Below are 18765 nucleotides of genomic sequence, written 5' to 3'. Positions count from 1 at the left end.
ATTCTGACATTTCCCAAATTGTAACTTGAAATCTGTGATCCACAGCAATTAGTAAAAATCTTGTATATAAATAATTCTTCTTTGTCCTGCTCTTTCTCCAAGCATGGTTATTGTAAGAAAGTAAAAAAAGTCATTTCCAGGTACAAAGGAAAAAGAATGAACAAAGAAATGTGCAGTAAGCCCTAAAGACGGCAGGAATATGCCCCTTATGAGAAGGGATTCATAAGCCTAAAAGCATGCCTGGCTTTATTAAAGTAGCTAATACAGTTGGATAAAAGATACTAACTCTTTCCTCAGGCTTTCACTCTATTGTAAGTGTATAAATGTGTGGATTAAATCAGTCTGCATCACTAGTATGTGTTTGTATCAATGATGTAATGCAAATCTCATTTTTGTTTTATTTTTAAGGGTTTTTCATAAAATCAAGAGAAAGATCTTTAACAGATGGGGTTTTTTACCTCTAAAAAATTACAGTGTTCATAATACTTTGCAATGAGTTTGGTGTTGATAAGTACAGCAGCACATCATTGACTTGGGAAGAAAAATGCAGTGGGTGAAATTTGGCCCTTACTGCTATTGCTGTGCAAAAGCTGGCTGTAAAATGGTGCAGGGTTGGCTGAACATCAGTGACAAAAAATATTCTGGCACTATTGTGCGGGATGGCTGAAGGCACTCGTCCATGGAACAGAAGAAAACACACTGGCATTGCTTTGGAAAAGATCAAACTTCCCCCTTGGTCAGTAAGTTGCAGATGGCAGCATATGTGTTAGCAGGTGGGGAAGCTGTTTACTCTCTTTGGCTCTCACTCTGGATCCCATTGGATGTTGCTGTGTTGCCTGGTGCCCATTCTGTATCCTAATTTGAGTGTTAGTTGAAACAAAGCCCTTCATTTACACAGTGGATGGGGTTGAAAAGCCTCTTCATGTCTTGCTTTCTCTCTGCATCCCTGCTGAGTGCTGTTCAGGCTTGTTCCGAAAGATTTGTCATTAAATTACAAATCCGGAATTGCTGGAGAAAAATTAAGTTTTTTTTTTCAGAAATCAAAAGATAATGTCTCATCAAGAAATCAAATGAAAAGGCATGGAAGGAGTCCTTAGGAATGAAACCCAATCAGTTCTGAAGGAGTGGAGACCAGCTGGTGCTGGGTACTACAACCTGATGTTCCTCTACTGTCCACCCCTTCTGTACCACTTGTAATCTGCTTTAAGTGGTAGATGAAGGTTAAAGCTACTTCTTTCTCAAATCTGAGCATGTTCCTACAGTCTTTAGGGCTTACTGCACATTTCTTTGTCTATCCTTTTTCCTTTGTTCCTGGAATTAAAAAGCCTCTTTCATTCACTTTCCTGCACGAGGCCAACCCAGGAAAGCAACTGAACTTGACCTCTTGAAACTATCTTGGATCTGTCTCCAGAGCACAGACTTGTCCAAAGAACAACTTAATTTGGAAATAATCTTTGACATGCAAGGTTTTCCTCTTTTAAGATGTCTGAAATTTGTGGGGCAGTGAAATCTGATTACAAGCAAAATTTCTGCTAATTTTTGTCAGTGAAAGTACATAAATTAATGTCTCCTAAATTGTTAGCTCTCCTCAAGGCAGTATGGCCTGTGGAGAGAGGAGTTTTCTGCTTCTGTCTTCAGTATTGTCCTGCTGGGTGTCCTTGGGGGAACTGGTGCACAAATAAGTGTTTTCCCTACCTGTAAAACAGTGATAATGACACTGACCTTCTTTGTATAAAAAAGCTTTAAAAACTAGGGATAAAAGCATTATATAAGAAGTAAGTATTATTATCGTTGCCCCTAGCAACTAGCAGCCTGCTTCCTGACAGCTGCAAGAGCAAGTCTCAAGTGACAAAAAATCCCAGCCCCAATTTTCTTCTTACTGTTTTTACTCATGAAACTCTATCTTTCACCCCTTCTTCCACTAGTATGTACCAGATATATGCTTACATGATTTAGTGTCTGGGATGGTCATTCTGCCTCCAGCTGCTGGAGGGAAGAGAAGGCTGTAAGGATCCCAGACAGGTTTTGGGATCCTGTGTTGCTCCAAAGATACTCTTGCACTACTCAAACAGATCATAAACTGTTTCTAGTCTGGTCTAAATGTCTACCAGTAACTCAAAAAGTAAATTGAAGGACAGAACTATAAGCAGTGAACAATGTTACCATTTTACCAAAAATCAAGATCTGTGTTTGTGCAGGCATACTTTGTACAGCCTGTCATTCCCCTGTGAGAAGTAATGGGAGAAATGCTTGCCACACTGACTCTAAAAGCAAATGCTTTTTAAATTACATAGTTCATTCCAAGCTTGATAAAAGTATATTAATATGTGTTATGACAGGAGCTGTGTCAAATTCCATGATAAAATTAACAAATCAGAAATGTGCTCATATTTTAAGTTACAGGACTGTTATGAAAATGTATTTCCTGCTATAACAGTGCACAAGAAAAAGACATTGGAGTTGTGACAAGACACTGTCACTTCTTCGGCTTTTACTGATGATCTGAAATTTTTCTAAAAAGTATTCTAATGAATTTTCCTGGAGCGGGAGAAAGGTGCTTTGCTTTGAATGGGGATGATGGGGGGCAGGAAGTAAAAGGAAAGAAGTATATGTTCCTGTATTTCCTGTGCTGCATGGTGCCCTGTGACAACCAGTGGGCTGATTCTGAGCAAAGGCACTCACTTCCCCTGTAGAAATAACGTCAACATGATTTCTTTGGAACACAAGAACGTTGATATTCACAACATTCTTTTCTGCATTTTCTTGTCTGCAAGACTTTAATGAAGATGAAAAATCCCAAATTTGGAAGTGATTTTTAAGTAGAGTTCAGGCCAGATCTCTGTGTTTCTGAATTATGATTCATGAACTGAAACTGAACAGAAGTGTAAAATATACCTTCTAACAACAGGATGGTAGAACAGCATAAAACAATCTGTGAAATCAGATTGTTTTATATCCTCCAGTTTCTGCTTAGTTGAATGTGTCTTGTGTTCTGCCGTGGTTTTTTTTTCCTTTTAGATGGGCATCTCTGTTTGACAAGGTGTGATACCTAAAGGTTGCTGTTGGCAAAACTTTTAGATAATAAAGTGGGGAATTTTTTTTAATATATGCATATATATACACTCATGCATGCATATAGAACAAAAAACCCAGGTACCTACAAAATAATATCCATGCTACATTCCTGAAACATTCTTCTAGCATTCCTCTGTTTCCCATTCATCTTCCCATGGCAGAAGTAAAAAAAGTGATATCCTCATTCTGCTTTTTTTTTCTTTCTGAAACTACTTGTTTGTCTACAAATTCAATTATAAAACATAAAATGTAACAACTCTCCAATTTGTAAAGACCCAAACACTTATGTGCACTGTCTGTCTCCTTACACAAGTGAGAAGTGAAGTGCATATGTAACTTTAAAACACAACGTTCATTGTAAATTAGACCACTAGCAGTTGAAATGCCTTTGGTAGAAAAAAAGGTGTTAATGTCTGTTGTTGCATAAGAAATATACTCAGGGAAAGTTTTATGTATTTTTTTTTGTTGTTCTGTGTGTGACTATTCAGTTCTGAAAACAGCCATTTAATGAAAGGACTAAAAATTTTAGGCGTTTTTGTATATGGTGGTGGCTGCTTAATCTGGCAAAATGAGGAGCCCGTTTCAGCATTTCACTGAAAATTGTAACCTTCTGTGGGAGATTGTCTCCAGCATTATTTTCTACTAAGACTACTTAGCAGAGGAAGCTTTTAAGTCTGTGAGACTAGTATAAAATTCAGTTTAAGTGAAAAGAAATAGAAAACACGTAGACGTTACAAAACAAGACCTCCATCGAGCTGGAATGGTTTTATGTTTGTCTTTTTTTTTTTCCCTTGGAACATTTACTTGACATTTCTCTGTGTTCATTTTTACTCTTTTTTTTCAGCTTATTTGTTCTTAACCCTGGAGAGAGCCCATTCAAAATCGATTTAAGTCTGTTCAGAATGATTACTAAATCTAACAGTATTTCCCTGGGAGTTACTAAATTTATCTTGGTCCTTAGTAGTCACAAGTAGGTTTTCTGCTAGAGATTGAGTTAGTCTTGTAAATTTTAAGTTTCCCCAACTGCTTCTTCTCCTTTGCAGTGAACCACAACAGAGTCATTCTGAGTGGCAGAAAAGAGATCCTTGGTGAGATTAGCACCACAAAAATTACTTTGCTCCTTCCTCTTGAGCCTCTTCTATGACCCCAAGGCCTTGCACCCCCCAGTGAGAGATGTCTGACATATTAGGCAGTCCCATGGATCCAGAACTTCGGTGAACAAGCACAGATGACTTCACAGAGGATAAAGATGTGCATAAATATGAAATGCCCAGCACTTCAATGCCTCAGTTCTCTCACAGAGGGAGGAAAATCTGCAGAAGCATCACTGGAAGCAATTTTGACCTCTCGTCCCTCTCTTTGCTTTTTGATGAGTATGCTTTTTGATGAGCATGGCATATCCCACTGTCAATCAGCACTTCTGCCCATTATTAGACCTATCTTATTTTACTGTCTAGCTGAATCCTGGTCTTTCCTGGTCTTTTTTTGTTAGACCTTCTGTAATTAGTACCCATCAATATCACTCATCTTGAAATGCCAAAGGAAGCTAACTTAATCAGTACCATTTTGTATGGGACAACTCAAAGACAATTTCTGTGTCAGTTAGCTCCTTCCACCACACTAGGGTAGGAGTATCCATGCTGGATCCAGGTTTTCCAAATGTGGACCTGTAAAACCAACAGTAGCCATCAAACTCTAAGAGGCCTCTCATAACCTTCTTTTCCTCTTCTGTGTCTTGGGAATCAAACTACTTTTTGTCAACTACTTTTATTCATTGTAAGAATGCTTGAAATTCCCAGTAATTTTGAGAAATTACTCATTTTACTGTGTCAGGGACCTGAATTTCTGTGATCTGTAAATCACCATGTAGGTAATTTTTTAAACTCGTATTGCTTTAAGAAGTACTCTGGGAGGGCTCTGGGACTCACTAGTGAACTAACAGGAAAGCATGGGAAAGTCACATTCTTTTGCTGAAAACAAAGGCTAAATCTCCCTCTCTTTAGTGGCTATGACTCATGGGATGAGAAAACCTAGGGTGAGAGAAGGGGAGGGTGGTACCTTTTTTTGTTGATTTTCTGGACTTTCTGCTCCTCCCAAAGTACCACAGTGGTACCATGACATGATGATACTGAGTACATGTCTCTACCAGAGCATTCTGTGAGGTCAGTTCTATTATACTTCTTTCTGCTTTCTGTCACTAAAGAAAAACAAAACAAAACCCCAAAATACAGAAATAAGATTATTTCTATGTGGAAAATATATTTTTTTAAGTATTTTTGTGTCTTCAAGGAAGAAGAATTTCTCACACCCTGTTTCCTTTATCTTGCCTTCACTAGTAGCCTCTTTGAAGTCACAGTTTGATGTGTCCTGCACCAAGTCTTGACAACTTAAAAACCTAGTCAACTTCATGGACATACACCTTGCCTGTATCAGTTCTTGCTTGAGGACAGATTTTCCTTTTCCTCTGCCTTGTCATTTTACTACACTGTGTGATATTCAGACTTCTGATGACAATTTACAAGATTGTTGAAAGATCTCTACTGTGTAAGATGAAGTTTGGAGTACAATTTCTATAAGTCAGGGAAGTTTATCCTATAATCTTTCCATTTTGGTTTTGTTTGGGTTTCACTCCTCCCCTCTCCCCCAGTCACTTCTCTTCAGGAACATGGGTTTTTATTGTCCCTTTGCGTTTTCTTCTATCCCATTTTAAGGCAGTGCCTTAAAGTTATAGAAATTGAATTCAAAGGCTAATGGATTCCTGTGTACTTTCATTTTGCCAGCAACAGGTTGAGAACATACACTGCATAACTCTTTTGCTTTCACCTCCAAAAGGCACAAAACAGAAGTATGTGTTCTTATGCTGTCAAGTTATACACTCATGCCCTGTAACTGCATCACTTCCATGTACATAGCTGCCACATATTTGCAGGTTATTTTGACATTTCTGTGACACTAAATTTTTATTGTTTTCAATATAGTGTCACAAACCTGATGCGCATCTCACACCAAGCTCTTCAGGTGCTTGTTTGGAGCCACAATCACAAGCACAGACATTCCTTTCCTCAAAAAAAAAGGAGTTTAATGTGAGGAAACTTTAGATACATCCTTCAGGCTGGCAGAAGAGTATAATGGACTAAATAAAGAATAATAAAGAAATATTTTTGATAAATTATCTGAAAGTCAACACAATAGAAAGAGAATTAGTAGGCAGGAGTGGGTTCTTATGTCTGGCTGAAGGGTCTTTGGCTGCACCATCTTTATTAATTTTATGGTAAGAGATGAGTGCCTCAGTAGTCCACATTACATTGTCAATGTGTATCTTAAGTTTCTTTCTGAAAAGACCTGAAAAATGGCTAAGTAATAAAGAGAAAACTTTGAAACATTATTATTTTGGACATCTGTATGTGTTGGTTTTCTTTAAGTCGATATTAAAAATGGAAATGCTATGGTTAATGTACTTCCTATATTTTTGTCATTGTTTCTTTTCCATGCATTTGAGGTTTTATATTTTTCATTTTTTAAACAAATGTGGATAAACCCTTCAACTCTGTTAGATCACGTGATTCATTTATATTCCTTTTATCCTGTGTTGTGAAAAAAAGTGTGCATTACATGAAAGCTTATCCAGCAAATATATTTTAAACAAAAATATATACTTGCTGTCTGCCATTAAGGCTTTATGAAATATGTAAATGTACACACTTCTTTAAAGGACTAGAACATTAACATCTTTAATAAAATATAGTTAGACTTTTTTTTATTGCTTGGCTCTCTTTTGTTTAAAAGAAACTATTGGTAAAATGTCTGATTTTTCTAATTGTCTCAAAGCTTCAAAATAAGATTAGTATATAATAGCCTTCCTTTCATTATTGATGTTAGCTTAATTACTCAATTTCTTTGAAAGCATATTAAAAATTGTTTTCAAATCTACCAGAATAAACTTTAATAGTTCCTTAGATCCTCAGGCATCTATCTGGTAAGTCCTCTCAGTGGTCATCTGTTCGCATAAGAAGATATGTGGGAGCGAGCTTCACCATGAAACTGTATTATTATGTCATATAGCAATACACATTGCAAGTTAGAGTGCGTTTATTTATAATCACCTTTTCAAAATAGATTCTCTTTTTTCTACACTGCATTCCCATTACAGAGCACTCTCTCCATATCATTCTTGCACAGTACATTGCAACCACTAATCCAATATAAGAAGATGCATTCAAAAATGAAGTATTGCACAATACGCAGTTTCCTTTGTTCAGAAAGATTGGACAGTTCTTTATGATTAACAAAGTACGTGAGTAAGTGGTGTTTTTATAAATACTAATTTATTTAATAAAAATACAAAAATATAAATATACATATATAAAAATATCAGGATGAATCAACACACAGACATTCTTTAACTCAATAAATATGGCAGTAATATTAATCTTTTTAAAGTATATTTTTGAGATTAAGTTACAATGCAGATGCACACTGTCCAAGATAGTAGGAAAGGTAAAGCAAAGCAATTTAAAAATATGGAGTTTCCATGTCATTATTAAAGGCACAAAAAGCCTTTTATTTTCTTTTCATTCCCTATAAAACCCTTTCATTGGAGGTTTCTAGGCAGACAGGGTGAGTTATAGTTTTTTTTTTAAATCTCAATCGTTCATATTCATTTATGTTGACTTATTGATTAAGCAAACCCTTACTAAGACAACACCTATTTTTTGTAAATTTTTTCTTCCCAAGTAAGAGAGAGTAGGCCACTTTATCTAGGAACATAGACATGAATTCCACTAACACTGACCAGGTCACAGATTACTTTCTCAGTCTCGATCACTGTCCTCTCCACCATACATATCTGCTAATTTTTTAAACCGAGGTCCCCAGTCACTGAGGTAATCATAGTCTTGGTTGCCCTCTGTGGTAAGTGATTCCAGAGAGCTGAGTGAATTTGCTATGGAATCATTTCCTTCATAGGCGTATGTTGCTAGTGAATCATAAGGAGGAGCAGCTGGGTCTAAATCGTTTTCCTTTAACCTTCTATGAATAAAATCTTGGACATCAATGTTTTCCCAAAGAGGTGCAGTCCGCCTTATCTGAAATATTGTTTCTGGGATAACATCTCTTCTCATCTTACTTTCCTCCCTTGCTTCTGGATTTCTCAGTGTGCCAATGTCAAAAGCCTGGGTGTCTTCTTCCCCACCTCCTTCATCATTGTAGGTCACAATATTGTCTCGAACATCATCCTTTGAGATGATCAAGGGTTCTTTCTTTCTCTGTCTCTTGAGAGCTGTAAACAAGACAACTAATACTAAAAGGAAACAAAAGATAAATGAAGAAATGGATAGTTAGAAAGGAAACAAATGAACCAAAATTCTACCTCATCTTTTGACCTGGAAAGGTTTTAAGGCTGGAATAGGATTTTTAGTAGGAATATAGTGACAAAATCTATCTCCAAGTTGAACTTAGTAAGGGAAAGTATTAATGATTTTATAGATTTTATTAATGATTCTACTAGTCAAAAACACATGATTTTTTTAATTTTTGGGAGAAATGATCAAAATATTTTTTATTTTATATAGGTTTACAACTAAGCTGAAGTTGAAAAGTAAACAATACCGTAAAATATTATCCTACCAAGATTTGAATTTGATTTTAATTTTGTGAAATACCACCTTTCTGGCGGTGGTTAACAGTCCTTTCATCAAATGTAGTTGAATCTCCTTGGCAAAAGTTATTCACACTCTTGAAAGCTAGTGATTTAGGTATTCCCAAGTGTCTAATTCACTTCTGAGTATGGGATCTGCAGGTCCTTCTGAAAATAAGAACCTGAAGACCTTAAGCTATCAATATTATTGACAGAACTACTTTTGCTTCAATGACTGCGAGAATTGAAATCCAGTCTTTGTTACTAAAAGTTTCTTTTGAAAAAACATGATTCCCTTAGTTTATGAAGAGCTAGTTGAATAACTCTTTCTTCTGAAGAGGTAAGGATTGACATAAAAATGGGGCTCTACAACAGGAGATAAAAAAATGAAGTTAGGATTTGTAAATACATTCTGGTGTCTAAATGCTATTGATTTCAGTAGCAATTCAATGCTTAAGTGCATTTAAAAATTTGACTCTCTCTCCAGTAGCTGGAGTAAATGGTAGAGGCCAGAGGGACCATCTGTCAATGAGACATAGCAGTGGTTGCTGAACTGTAAATTACAACAGTGCTGAATGGTTTTGTTGAGTCTTAGGAGCTAAGTTTTTACTCTGAATCACCTGAGTACTGGTGATTGGACATGCTGCAAGTAGGGAGAGGGGAACTGAGATCTTCCGCATGCCATGGTATTATGTTGGGAATACAAAGGGTGTTCCATTCTGTTTTATCTGGATTTTCTTCCTTGTATCTGTAAAGAAGCCCTTCTTTTCAAGTTTTCATAATGCTAGGTGAGTAACTACACACTTTAGTAAGTTTAAGAACTCCATATATGAGAAAAGGGCAGATCACTGAAAGGTTATTTTGAAGAAGTGTCTTTCACAGCCTGGTACTTAATATGTCTCATCTGTGCTGGGAATGTTGACACCAGTCTACTATTATAACACACTACTGCTTGTTGAAAAATTAAATAAGATGCTGGGTATCACACTAGCTGTAGACTAAAAATTCTGTTTAGATGCTCTACAGCCACGTTTCTTTGACTTCATGTAAGTCAGTAGTGCTAAGTAGAGCAGGGCCTCTAACCATGAGGCTGAGAGACACAAAGTGGTCATACTTGTTCTGCACAACAGTGGCCCCTGATCTTCTTCTGAGTCTCATGTGCTACTGCTGTGGCCCTAAGGCACATTTTGAATTTTGGTAAATTCAAAGATTAGTACAGATTTGTTCAATCTGTATTAAAGCATTGCAGCCAATCAGCAATGTTTGCATTGTGAGTGTGTAAAGGCATGTGTTTCACGCTCCATTTTTTTGTGCTCTGAGTTGGAGCATGAAGGATGGCTTTAAAGATGCAGAGCTTGTTGACATGGTGTTAAGAATTATGCAAGGTGAAGAGCTAGGTCTGACAGAGTTTGAACCATAATTTTCTCCTGAAGGTGGTGCCCTGCAAGTTCTGCCTCTCAGATTATGCCTGGGCAATATCCTGGAGAATCCAAGGGGGCTAATGCTGAAACCAGGCCAGCAGTGATGCCTGAACCTAAGCAGTCAATCAGTTTGTCAGAGCTCAAGTATTCTCTCTTCCTTAAGCCCAGTACAGATATAGTTTCTAGATATTGCCCTTCTTCTAATACCTATAGCAAATATTAAGAGGATTACAGAGCTATCTTGAATCCAGGGTAAAAACTGAAAAAAAAGTGATCCCCTTATAATGACATAAACTGACGCCTGTAGCTTCTCACTGACCCCTCGGCAAGCTGTGTTTGCTAGGGCAGGTGTGAAAGGAAAGAGGCTTTCTGCAGTTTTACTGGAAAGTAAAGGTGATGGCACTTTTCTTGCAAAACATGCAAGTTACAATTTTTTGTTCTTAACACCAGATAATAAGCTAGCATTTATTCTACTTCCTTCATATGTCACCACATCTTTCTAATGTTTCTACCTTCCAAACATTCATTTGACTTTTGTGCTCACACTTATTTAATCAGCTGTTCTCTCTATCACTTGGAAGAAATTGAACATTTCTATCCTATGTTTTGAGCTGAGTATTTTCTGAACAGAAAAAACCCAAATCTTTCATCATTAAATAGCTAATATAATTCATAACATTTAATCAGTGCAAAACTTAGCACTAAGATTCAGAAATATTATTTTAAAGTTCTAGATCTAAATGAAGATCTGATTGTGGTATGAACATTACTCAAATGAGCATGGTAACTAAAACTGACCCCATATTTTCAAATTTATTTAATCTAAATAGCACAGTCTCACTCTTTTCACGCAATCTTCTAAAGAGTAATGATGATATTTTTCTGCAGGGTCATGTGAATAAGGGTTTTAAGAATATCAGGGCTCTTGAAGTGACTAGATCTCAAAGTAAACATCTCATCACAGGTACCTACCTAGCAGAATAATGATGCAGAGGAGAATGGCCACCAGTGCCCCCGTGCTGAGGCCGGCAGGGAGGAGCAAGGCCTCAGCGCTGCAGGACTGCATGTTCCCCCGGCTGTCGCAGGCGCACACCCGGATGGTCAGCGTGCCTGTGCTGCTCTGGATCGGGTAGTCATTGTCAAATATTATGATTGGCAGAAGATAGGTACTTGTCTTACTACGGCTGTATCCATTTCTTCTAGTCATAATTCCTGCTGTGTTATCTAGAATGGAAACGCAGAATCAATAAATGTCTCTGAATTAAGTTGTGCGTGATATTGGGGAGAGGGGTGGTAGGGTCAGCAGTTACCTTTGTTGTCTACAACAGAGAAGTTTGGATGAACTGCAAATTCTGGCACCAATTCAAAGAAAAATTTGTGTCCTCGAGGAGGCTGATCTTTGTCAATTGCACTCACAGTCTGTATGAGCTATAAAGAAAAGAGTATTTCATGCTATTTTAGAAACCTTGTGTTTCAATTCTCTGCTTTTCATGTCCAGTAAAAATCCAATGAATCTCTATTTGAAGACAAAAACTGATGTCCTAAGCCAAATATTTCTCACATAAACACAGTAGAGGTTACAGTAAATGAATTGTTTTATTGTTTAAACACATAACAAAGGATGAAAAAGGGTCCAGTCCTCACTGCAAAACAGCCATGTACTTTGATTTGTACTCAGTATCTTGCAGTGATACTGAAACATTTGCCCTTCTGAATAAGCCATAAACCTCCTGTGGCCTCATGAAGCAATGACAGAGAGTGCTGTGTAAACCAGTTGTTAAGTGGGTCTAATTCTCAATCCACCTCATCTGCTCCTGGCGATAAATTGGAGTACTGCACTGGCAGGATGCTCAATTCTCCTGGGGTAATAAAAAGAGAGGCTTTGCTCCCTCCTAAATTGAAACCTCTGGCTGTGGATCTTAATAGCTGCCCTAACAAGGCCACTCAAGCCCAGCTGGAAAGGAGTAATAATAGTGCCAGAATAGGGTCAGAGCAGAGTGAACTGAAAAAAGAGAGACTTTTGATGCTTTCCCATTACATCAAAATGTGAAATTTTGTACTCATATTTATGTAGACACACATAAATGCTAACAATTTGACTCTTTTTTTATGTATCTGCGACTGGACTGACAGAGAGAGGCAGAGGGAAACAGCTGCAGAACTGAGGAAGGAAAAGCTTCCTGGGAACAGCTGTGGTTTATGGATTGACTCACAACAGTTACAACCCCACATTGTGTGAGTCACAGTTACTCCAGAAAGCTCTGTAAATGGCTGCTCTGTCCTTTGTCCTTCCTGGTGGGTGTCATACTAGAGAGTAACCCATAGCCCAGTTTAGCTTGCAAGGACAGGTTTGCATTCAGTCACAAGATGACAAAAGTTTGTGGCATAAGAACAGGAGTAAGTCTCAACTGAGGATGCTATAATTCAGTGCAGGTGCATTTCTGTGGCACCAAAACTTAAAGGCAGAATGAGTTCACCAGTCAGACATTTTGCTTTCAAAGCCAAGATAGAGCCAATGACTCTTGAGTTTTCAGGTGTTTCCGGTGTTCAGGGTGTCTTGAAATCCCACAGATATCAAAGCCGCTTGTTACCAAAGACTTTGTGCCTAGTTTTTCTCTTATTTCCAGAGAAGGTGCAGCTTGACTTCTTTCAGAAATACAGTAATTGACAAGTACACTAATATGATGTGTAAGCTTTACGCCAATTAAATAAAAAATTCCTTTTTTTTATATACTTTCTCTGAACATCGGCTTGAGTGAGACTAAATTGGTTTTTTGCTGTATCACTCAGAAACTTGCTACTGCTAGTGCTGAACTGCACCATGAATATTCGACCCACTTTTTCTAGTTAACTTTGGGATAATTTGACTACAGTTAATAATATTGAATTGTAATTAAACCCCCCCCCCAAAAAAAAACAAACCCAAAACACAACTTGAAAACAGTTGAGAGGTCTGAGTTTAGCTCATTCACTTTCTAGCAGCTCCTTCTAAAATAAGCACAGAATTTTTTTTTTATAATTTCTTTTTATTTTTGAGGGATATTGAGGAATTTGAAAGGTAAATTGTGAAGATCAGCCTTGCACAAAAGGATATGACTATGCTGAAAGCAGGATTATGCAGTTTTTCTAAGTGTAATTAGAATAATAACTATATATAAAAATCTCTTCACTTTTATGATTTAATGATCGTTGCTTTTTTGATTTTTTTTTTCAGTTTTAGCTGTTCCGCAAGATAAGTCAAATCCTTGTGTGTGGTGTTTAGTGTGTTTCTAAACCTCAGTTTATGTCAACAGCTTTCCAATGTTCAGTCGCTTTTGTCTTTCCTGTAATCTACCTCTGAGAGTGTTAGTACAGAAAGCAAGACCAGGATGGGGTTTAATTTTAGTTTCCCACAGTTTAAAAATATTTTCAAAAAATCCCAAAACATTCTGAGGGGACTAAGATACCAAATTTAAATGAGAACATTTTCCTTTCACATTAGCACAAGTTTGAAAAGACAGAAGAAATAGAAAAGTACCAGGGAGAAGAGAGAATCAGAGTAAATGAAAACATTTGTGCAGTTTACAATTACTTGCTGAAAAGCTCAAGGAGAAAATATCCTGGTGTAATAACTACCAGAAACTGTAGTTGAGTATCTTGGGTCTTTTTGAGATGTAATCAGTGGGTGTTTGTAAGATTTGATTCCCTTCATGTGCAAATCACAGGGAGAAGCACAATTGTACCAGGCACAGAGGAACCTAATTACAACAAAAAAATATTGTTCAGGGTAAGGCTGAAGAAGAAGAAAAATCCCAACCTTATTATCTGATCTAACTATTGGCAACATAAATTGAGAACCAGCTGTTCGCCTACCAGAAAAAATGGGAGATAAAAAGAACAATGAGAAACCATGATTGCAGGTGGATTGTTCCAAGTGATGAACAGGTGAAAGGAAATTAGAAATCTTATCTAATTAAGGATTTTTTTTTTCTTTCAGTTATACAGCTGTAAATCAAAGACAATGTCAATGATAATCACCACAGAAATGAAAGTGATCTGGCTATTTTTAAGTATCTTATTTATATGAAAATGTTAGTACTCTTTGTGTACATTTTGTAATTTCATTTTGGAAATATATTCATCTGTTTTGATGCACTTATGGACATTGAGTTATGATCACTCTTCTCCAGGACTTCAGAGCAAGATCTCTGATGCCGTAAGGTTTATGACCGCAGAGTTATTTCAAGAAAATTATTTTTATTCCAATATATTTCAAGCATATCAGGCTTAGAGAAGATAAAAACATTCCCATTCTTTTCTTTCTTTCATACTTTCCCACATGAATGAGAACAGTTTAGAAAATACATCATTATTGTCACTATTTTGAGGGCTACCTATGCATGTGCATGTGCACTTCTGTGTGTTTAAAAAAAGTGTCATACTCTCGAGTGGATCTTAATAGGTCAGTTCAAGTTTTTAGGGGTCACTTTTCTTTGAGGGTAATGAAAATTTAAACATAAGCATTGACATGAATTTTTCTCTTTTATATTTAAGACAAGGGGTTTGCAGCAGTTTGACAATATTAAATGAGTAGCAAATGAAGAACTATTCCCAATGGAAACATTTCTTAAAGATCAGGGACCAGTGCTCTTCAGCCATGCTGTTTACCAGTGCTCTGACAACGACTGGTGCTTTGGGACAGATGTTTTTTAATATCCTTATCCATGACATAGGCAGCGAGATCAAGTGCACCCTCATCAAGTTTGCAGATGACACGAAGATGAGTGGTGTGGTTGACACAACAGAAGGAAGGAATCCTATCCAGAGAGACCTGGGAAATTTTGAGAAGTAGACCTATGAGAATCTCACAAAGTTCAACAAGTCCAAGTGCAAGGTGCTGCATCTGGGTGAGGGCAGCCCCAGACAAGAGCACAGACTGGGAGAAGAACTTATTTGTGAGCAGCCCTGCAGAGAAGAACTTGAGGGTTCTGGTGGAAAGAAAGCTGGACAAGAGCCAACAATATGCACTCAGAGCCCAGAAGGCCAACTGTATCCTGGTCTGCATCAAAAGAGGAGTGACCAGCAGGTCAAGGGAGGTGATTCTACTGCTCTACTCTTCCCTTGTGAGATCCAGCCTGGGGTCCTCAGCACAACAGACATGTGGGTCTGTTGGAGCAAGTCCAGAGTAGGGAAACAAAGATGATTAGGGGTCTGGAGCAGCTCTCCTATAGACAGGCTGAGAGAGTTGGGGTTGTTCATCATGGAGAAGACTCTAGAAACATTTTATTGTCATCCTCCAGTACTTTAAGAGGGCTTATAAAAGAGAGGAAGATTCACTTCTTACACAGGCAGATGGAGATAGGACAAGGGGGAATGGTTTTTAACTAAAAGAGGAGAGATTTAGATTAGAGGTTAGAAAGGAATTCTTCAGTCAAAGGACAGTGAGGCACTAAAAGAGTGTCCTGAGACATTGTGAATGATTCATCCCTGGAAGTGTTCCAAGCCAGGTTGTATGGAGCCCTGAGCAACCCAACCAGTCTAGTTGGTCACATTCCTGGCCGTGGCCAAGGGGGTTGGCACTACATGATCTTTAGGGTCCTTTTCAATCTAAATCATTGTATGATTCCATGATTCTATTTATTTCTTTCATGAAGAAGACAGAGATTCTGCTAAAGGGTTTGGACCTATTTCCTACCTAAATAATTTTTTTCAAACATGGAAATGGTTCAATTATAATCCTATTTCATGTTTGGTTTTTTTTGTCCTGGATGCTGTGATTTTAGGGCCAAGACTTACATCACAGTCAAAACTATGACTGTAGTTCATGTTTAGGCTATTTTATAGTTATTCATAATCAAGTCTGAAAAAGTGGTTGGGGGTGAGTGGACTACCTAGAAACAGATTCCTTATATGTATCTCATACATCCTTAGGCAAAGGCTGCTCTTCAAGTTGTTTTAAAGACAAAAAGCAAGTAAAAGCTAGGTGGGGGAATTCTGAAATAGGAAGGGTCCCTGTGCACTTCAGAGCATGCTGTTAGTGTTCCTGAGGCTGCATTTTTATACACAGAGAACTGCGCAACTAGAAGGCTTTGGTCATAGGCTCAACCTTGAGAATGCCTTTAAAAAAAGTATAGGAACCATTAAAGCAAATGTTAAGCTTTACCAGCACAGAGGTCAGCACCCGCTGGCTGCTTTTAAGATGGGCTTTTCAGTTGGTGCTGGCTTAGAATGTCATGCAAATAAATGGCTGTTGCATCTTTGCTCCAGGGTATACTCTTTAAATAAAAACTACAGCCACATGCTTCCAAAAGTTCCTTGGAGAAAGATGAGCAAGATGAGGTCCATGGGTGGACAGATATGTTATATTTTTCAGGTTAAACATTTCTACTAATAAAACAAAACCTGAGACAAATAGAATGTTTGCAAAGAATTCTGCTGGTAGTTCTTTTCAAAACAGTAACATATCAGTGGATGATATTTCATTTCTAAACCTTTTTTTTTCCAAAAGTCCTTCTTTCAAAATTCATTATAAATGGTGAAAACTAATGTCACTTTCACAGAAATCTAAAGATGGTCAGTGTTGTAGATTGCCTTTCTGAAATTTTAATATAACATGATTATCATATAGCATAAAAATTGTGCTTCCAGTCACAAAGACCACTGGAGACAGATATTGTTAAGGTAGAGATACAGGATACAGTGACAACTGCTGAAGTTTGTTGTTTCTGTATGCAACAAAAGAGAGGAGCAGGCCTTCAATCCACTTGAATCATTTGGGCTTTCATTTTTGTTATATCATGCTCTTAGTTACACCTGGTTATTGTACAACAGAGAAATGTCTCAAAAGTCACTTTTTTCAGCTGCTTCTGAGATTAGACTTAAAAAATATCGCTGAGCACTTGAGAAAGGGAAATGTTAGTGTTTGTTTTTGTCTAATATATTTTAGAAGTGGTATGGGAGAGAACAGAACAAATTCTGGATCTTGAAGGACTGGCTTTCTTGAAAGTTATTGAACTTGTTTGGCACTGCAAGTGTTTCTCTAGGAATCTGGAAAGATCTCACCACTTTCTCTGCAATAAACTGTGGGGAAAAAAATCCTGTAAGGGAAACTAGTTTTGGCAATCATGAGAACAAAGTGTGCAAACGTTATGGGGAAATTGTGGAAGGACAGCTTTGTTTCTCCTGTCCTTTCTTCCTCTTGCCCCTTTTCCTGTCTGTATGATTTGGTAGGGTCAGTCACTAACTAATCTTGAATGTATTAGTAACAGCACAGTGTAAATATGTGGGATGAAGATTATGTAAAAGATATGATGATATGACCCATAGGAGTGTTTCAAAATCAATCCCGCTGTCAGTGGATGTCCATCTCGTCATTATGTGGCTTGAGTGATCACACTTGTACAGACACAATTCCAAGCTATACACTTGTAAGGTGCTAGCTGCAGAAAACAGCCTCTATCATGTGTGTGCAGGCTTGAATAGATGCCTGCCACTTAACAAAACTTCATGTTCATAAATGCAAAACAGTTTGCCTTCCAGATCTAGGCTGTGTTCCACAAATGTGTTGGCAGTTTTAAGCAGGACTGAATGCTTATCAAAAGTTGGAAAACTCTCACTTCAATTCTTACTTAAAAAGACAGACAGTTAGCATGGGTTTCTCACTAAAATAAGCCAAAAGGTGTCTACCTGGTGAAGCAGCTACAATGTATATAAAGTCATGACTGATAATTAGTAATGCACACTTGAGAAAAAGTGATCCCTCTCTGCTCTATTTTAAAAAGCAAGGGAGGGTATGGAGAGTAATGAAAAGAAAAATCAGCCAGGTCTCTGAAGGAGGACACAAACTTTCTACATTCTAATGTCTGAAAGCCCATGAATGGGCAGGATTGAATATAGCATCAGAGGGGAAAGAAAGTGACCCAGGTTGTTTTCTTGATCAGTGTTGAAATTAGCTAAATTATTGCCAACAATAAATTATGCAATACAGTATGGAGCTAAATTTTTACCAACAATTTTTTCAGTTAAATCAGTCTCCTTCTCAGGTATAACTTCCTGGTTTCCATGGAGAGTAGTCATCCTCTAATCCAGCTAAAAAGTCCCAAATAATTCCCGTGACAAGGGCATGAGAGAACTTGTACCAAAGCCTTCCCCACAACAGTCACTGGGGCTTCAGGATTAGGCATTTCTAAATTGCACGAGAGGAAGGCTGCTCCCTTCTTTTCTTTAGCCTGTGTACTAGCCAGTGGAATGAGATTCTCATGGTGACAAATGTGTTTCAGCCTAATGAACATAGATTTTTATTAACCTTTAGTGATAAGGTTTCTCCCTAGTCATACCATTGTTTGGAGACAAAAGAGGATGAGAGACTGTAAGATTTTCTTTCCTCTGACTCTCCTAAAGCTGTCTGAAAAATACAATGAGTGAAGCCTCTAATATCTGTTGATGCTGAGAATGAGTAATGTTGCTTGGTGGCAGAGAACAATATTTGATCATTCTGACTGCTTCCTGATGCACCTGAGACTTAGAGAGCAGTGTGACTAATAACTGGTCTTGGCTAAAAAAAAAATAAATGAACTAAATATATTTATCTTCTCAGTCTGACTCCTGCTATGGTACCAAATGTAGAAGCAGTGCTGTGATATGTCAAGAAGCAGA

General features: G+C 37.6%; 1 protein-coding gene across 3 annotated transcripts in view; it reads right to left on the bottom strand.

Moving 5' to 3' along the window:
- Positions 1 to 7570: 7570 nt before the first annotated feature.
- Positions 7571 to 18765, bottom strand: part of CDH9 (cadherin 9) — a 98061-nt gene continuing 86866 nt past the window's right edge. For all 3 annotated transcript variants that reach the window (XM_020584679.2, XM_010400170.4, XM_039548973.1), the window contains 3 exons: positions 11442 to 11559; positions 11104 to 11355; positions 7571 to 8374 (listed from right to left, as the gene is read on the bottom strand). In XM_020584679.2, coding sequence (XP_020440268.1) covers positions 7887 to 8374; positions 11104 to 11355; positions 11442 to 11559 — 858 coding nt within the window. In that variant the 3' untranslated portion in view covers positions 7571 to 7886. The remainder of the gene's footprint in view (positions 8375 to 11103; positions 11356 to 11441; positions 11560 to 18765) is intronic.

Source organism: Corvus cornix, chromosome 2 (genome assembly GCF_000738735.6).
Source record: "Corvus cornix cornix isolate S_Up_H32 chromosome 2, ASM73873v5, whole genome shotgun sequence".
Lineage (NCBI taxonomy): Eukaryota > Metazoa > Chordata > Aves > Passeriformes > Corvidae > Corvus > Corvus cornix.
The sequence above is the reverse complement of the archived record's forward strand: the minus strand, read 5'-3'. Positions and strand labels throughout refer to the sequence as shown.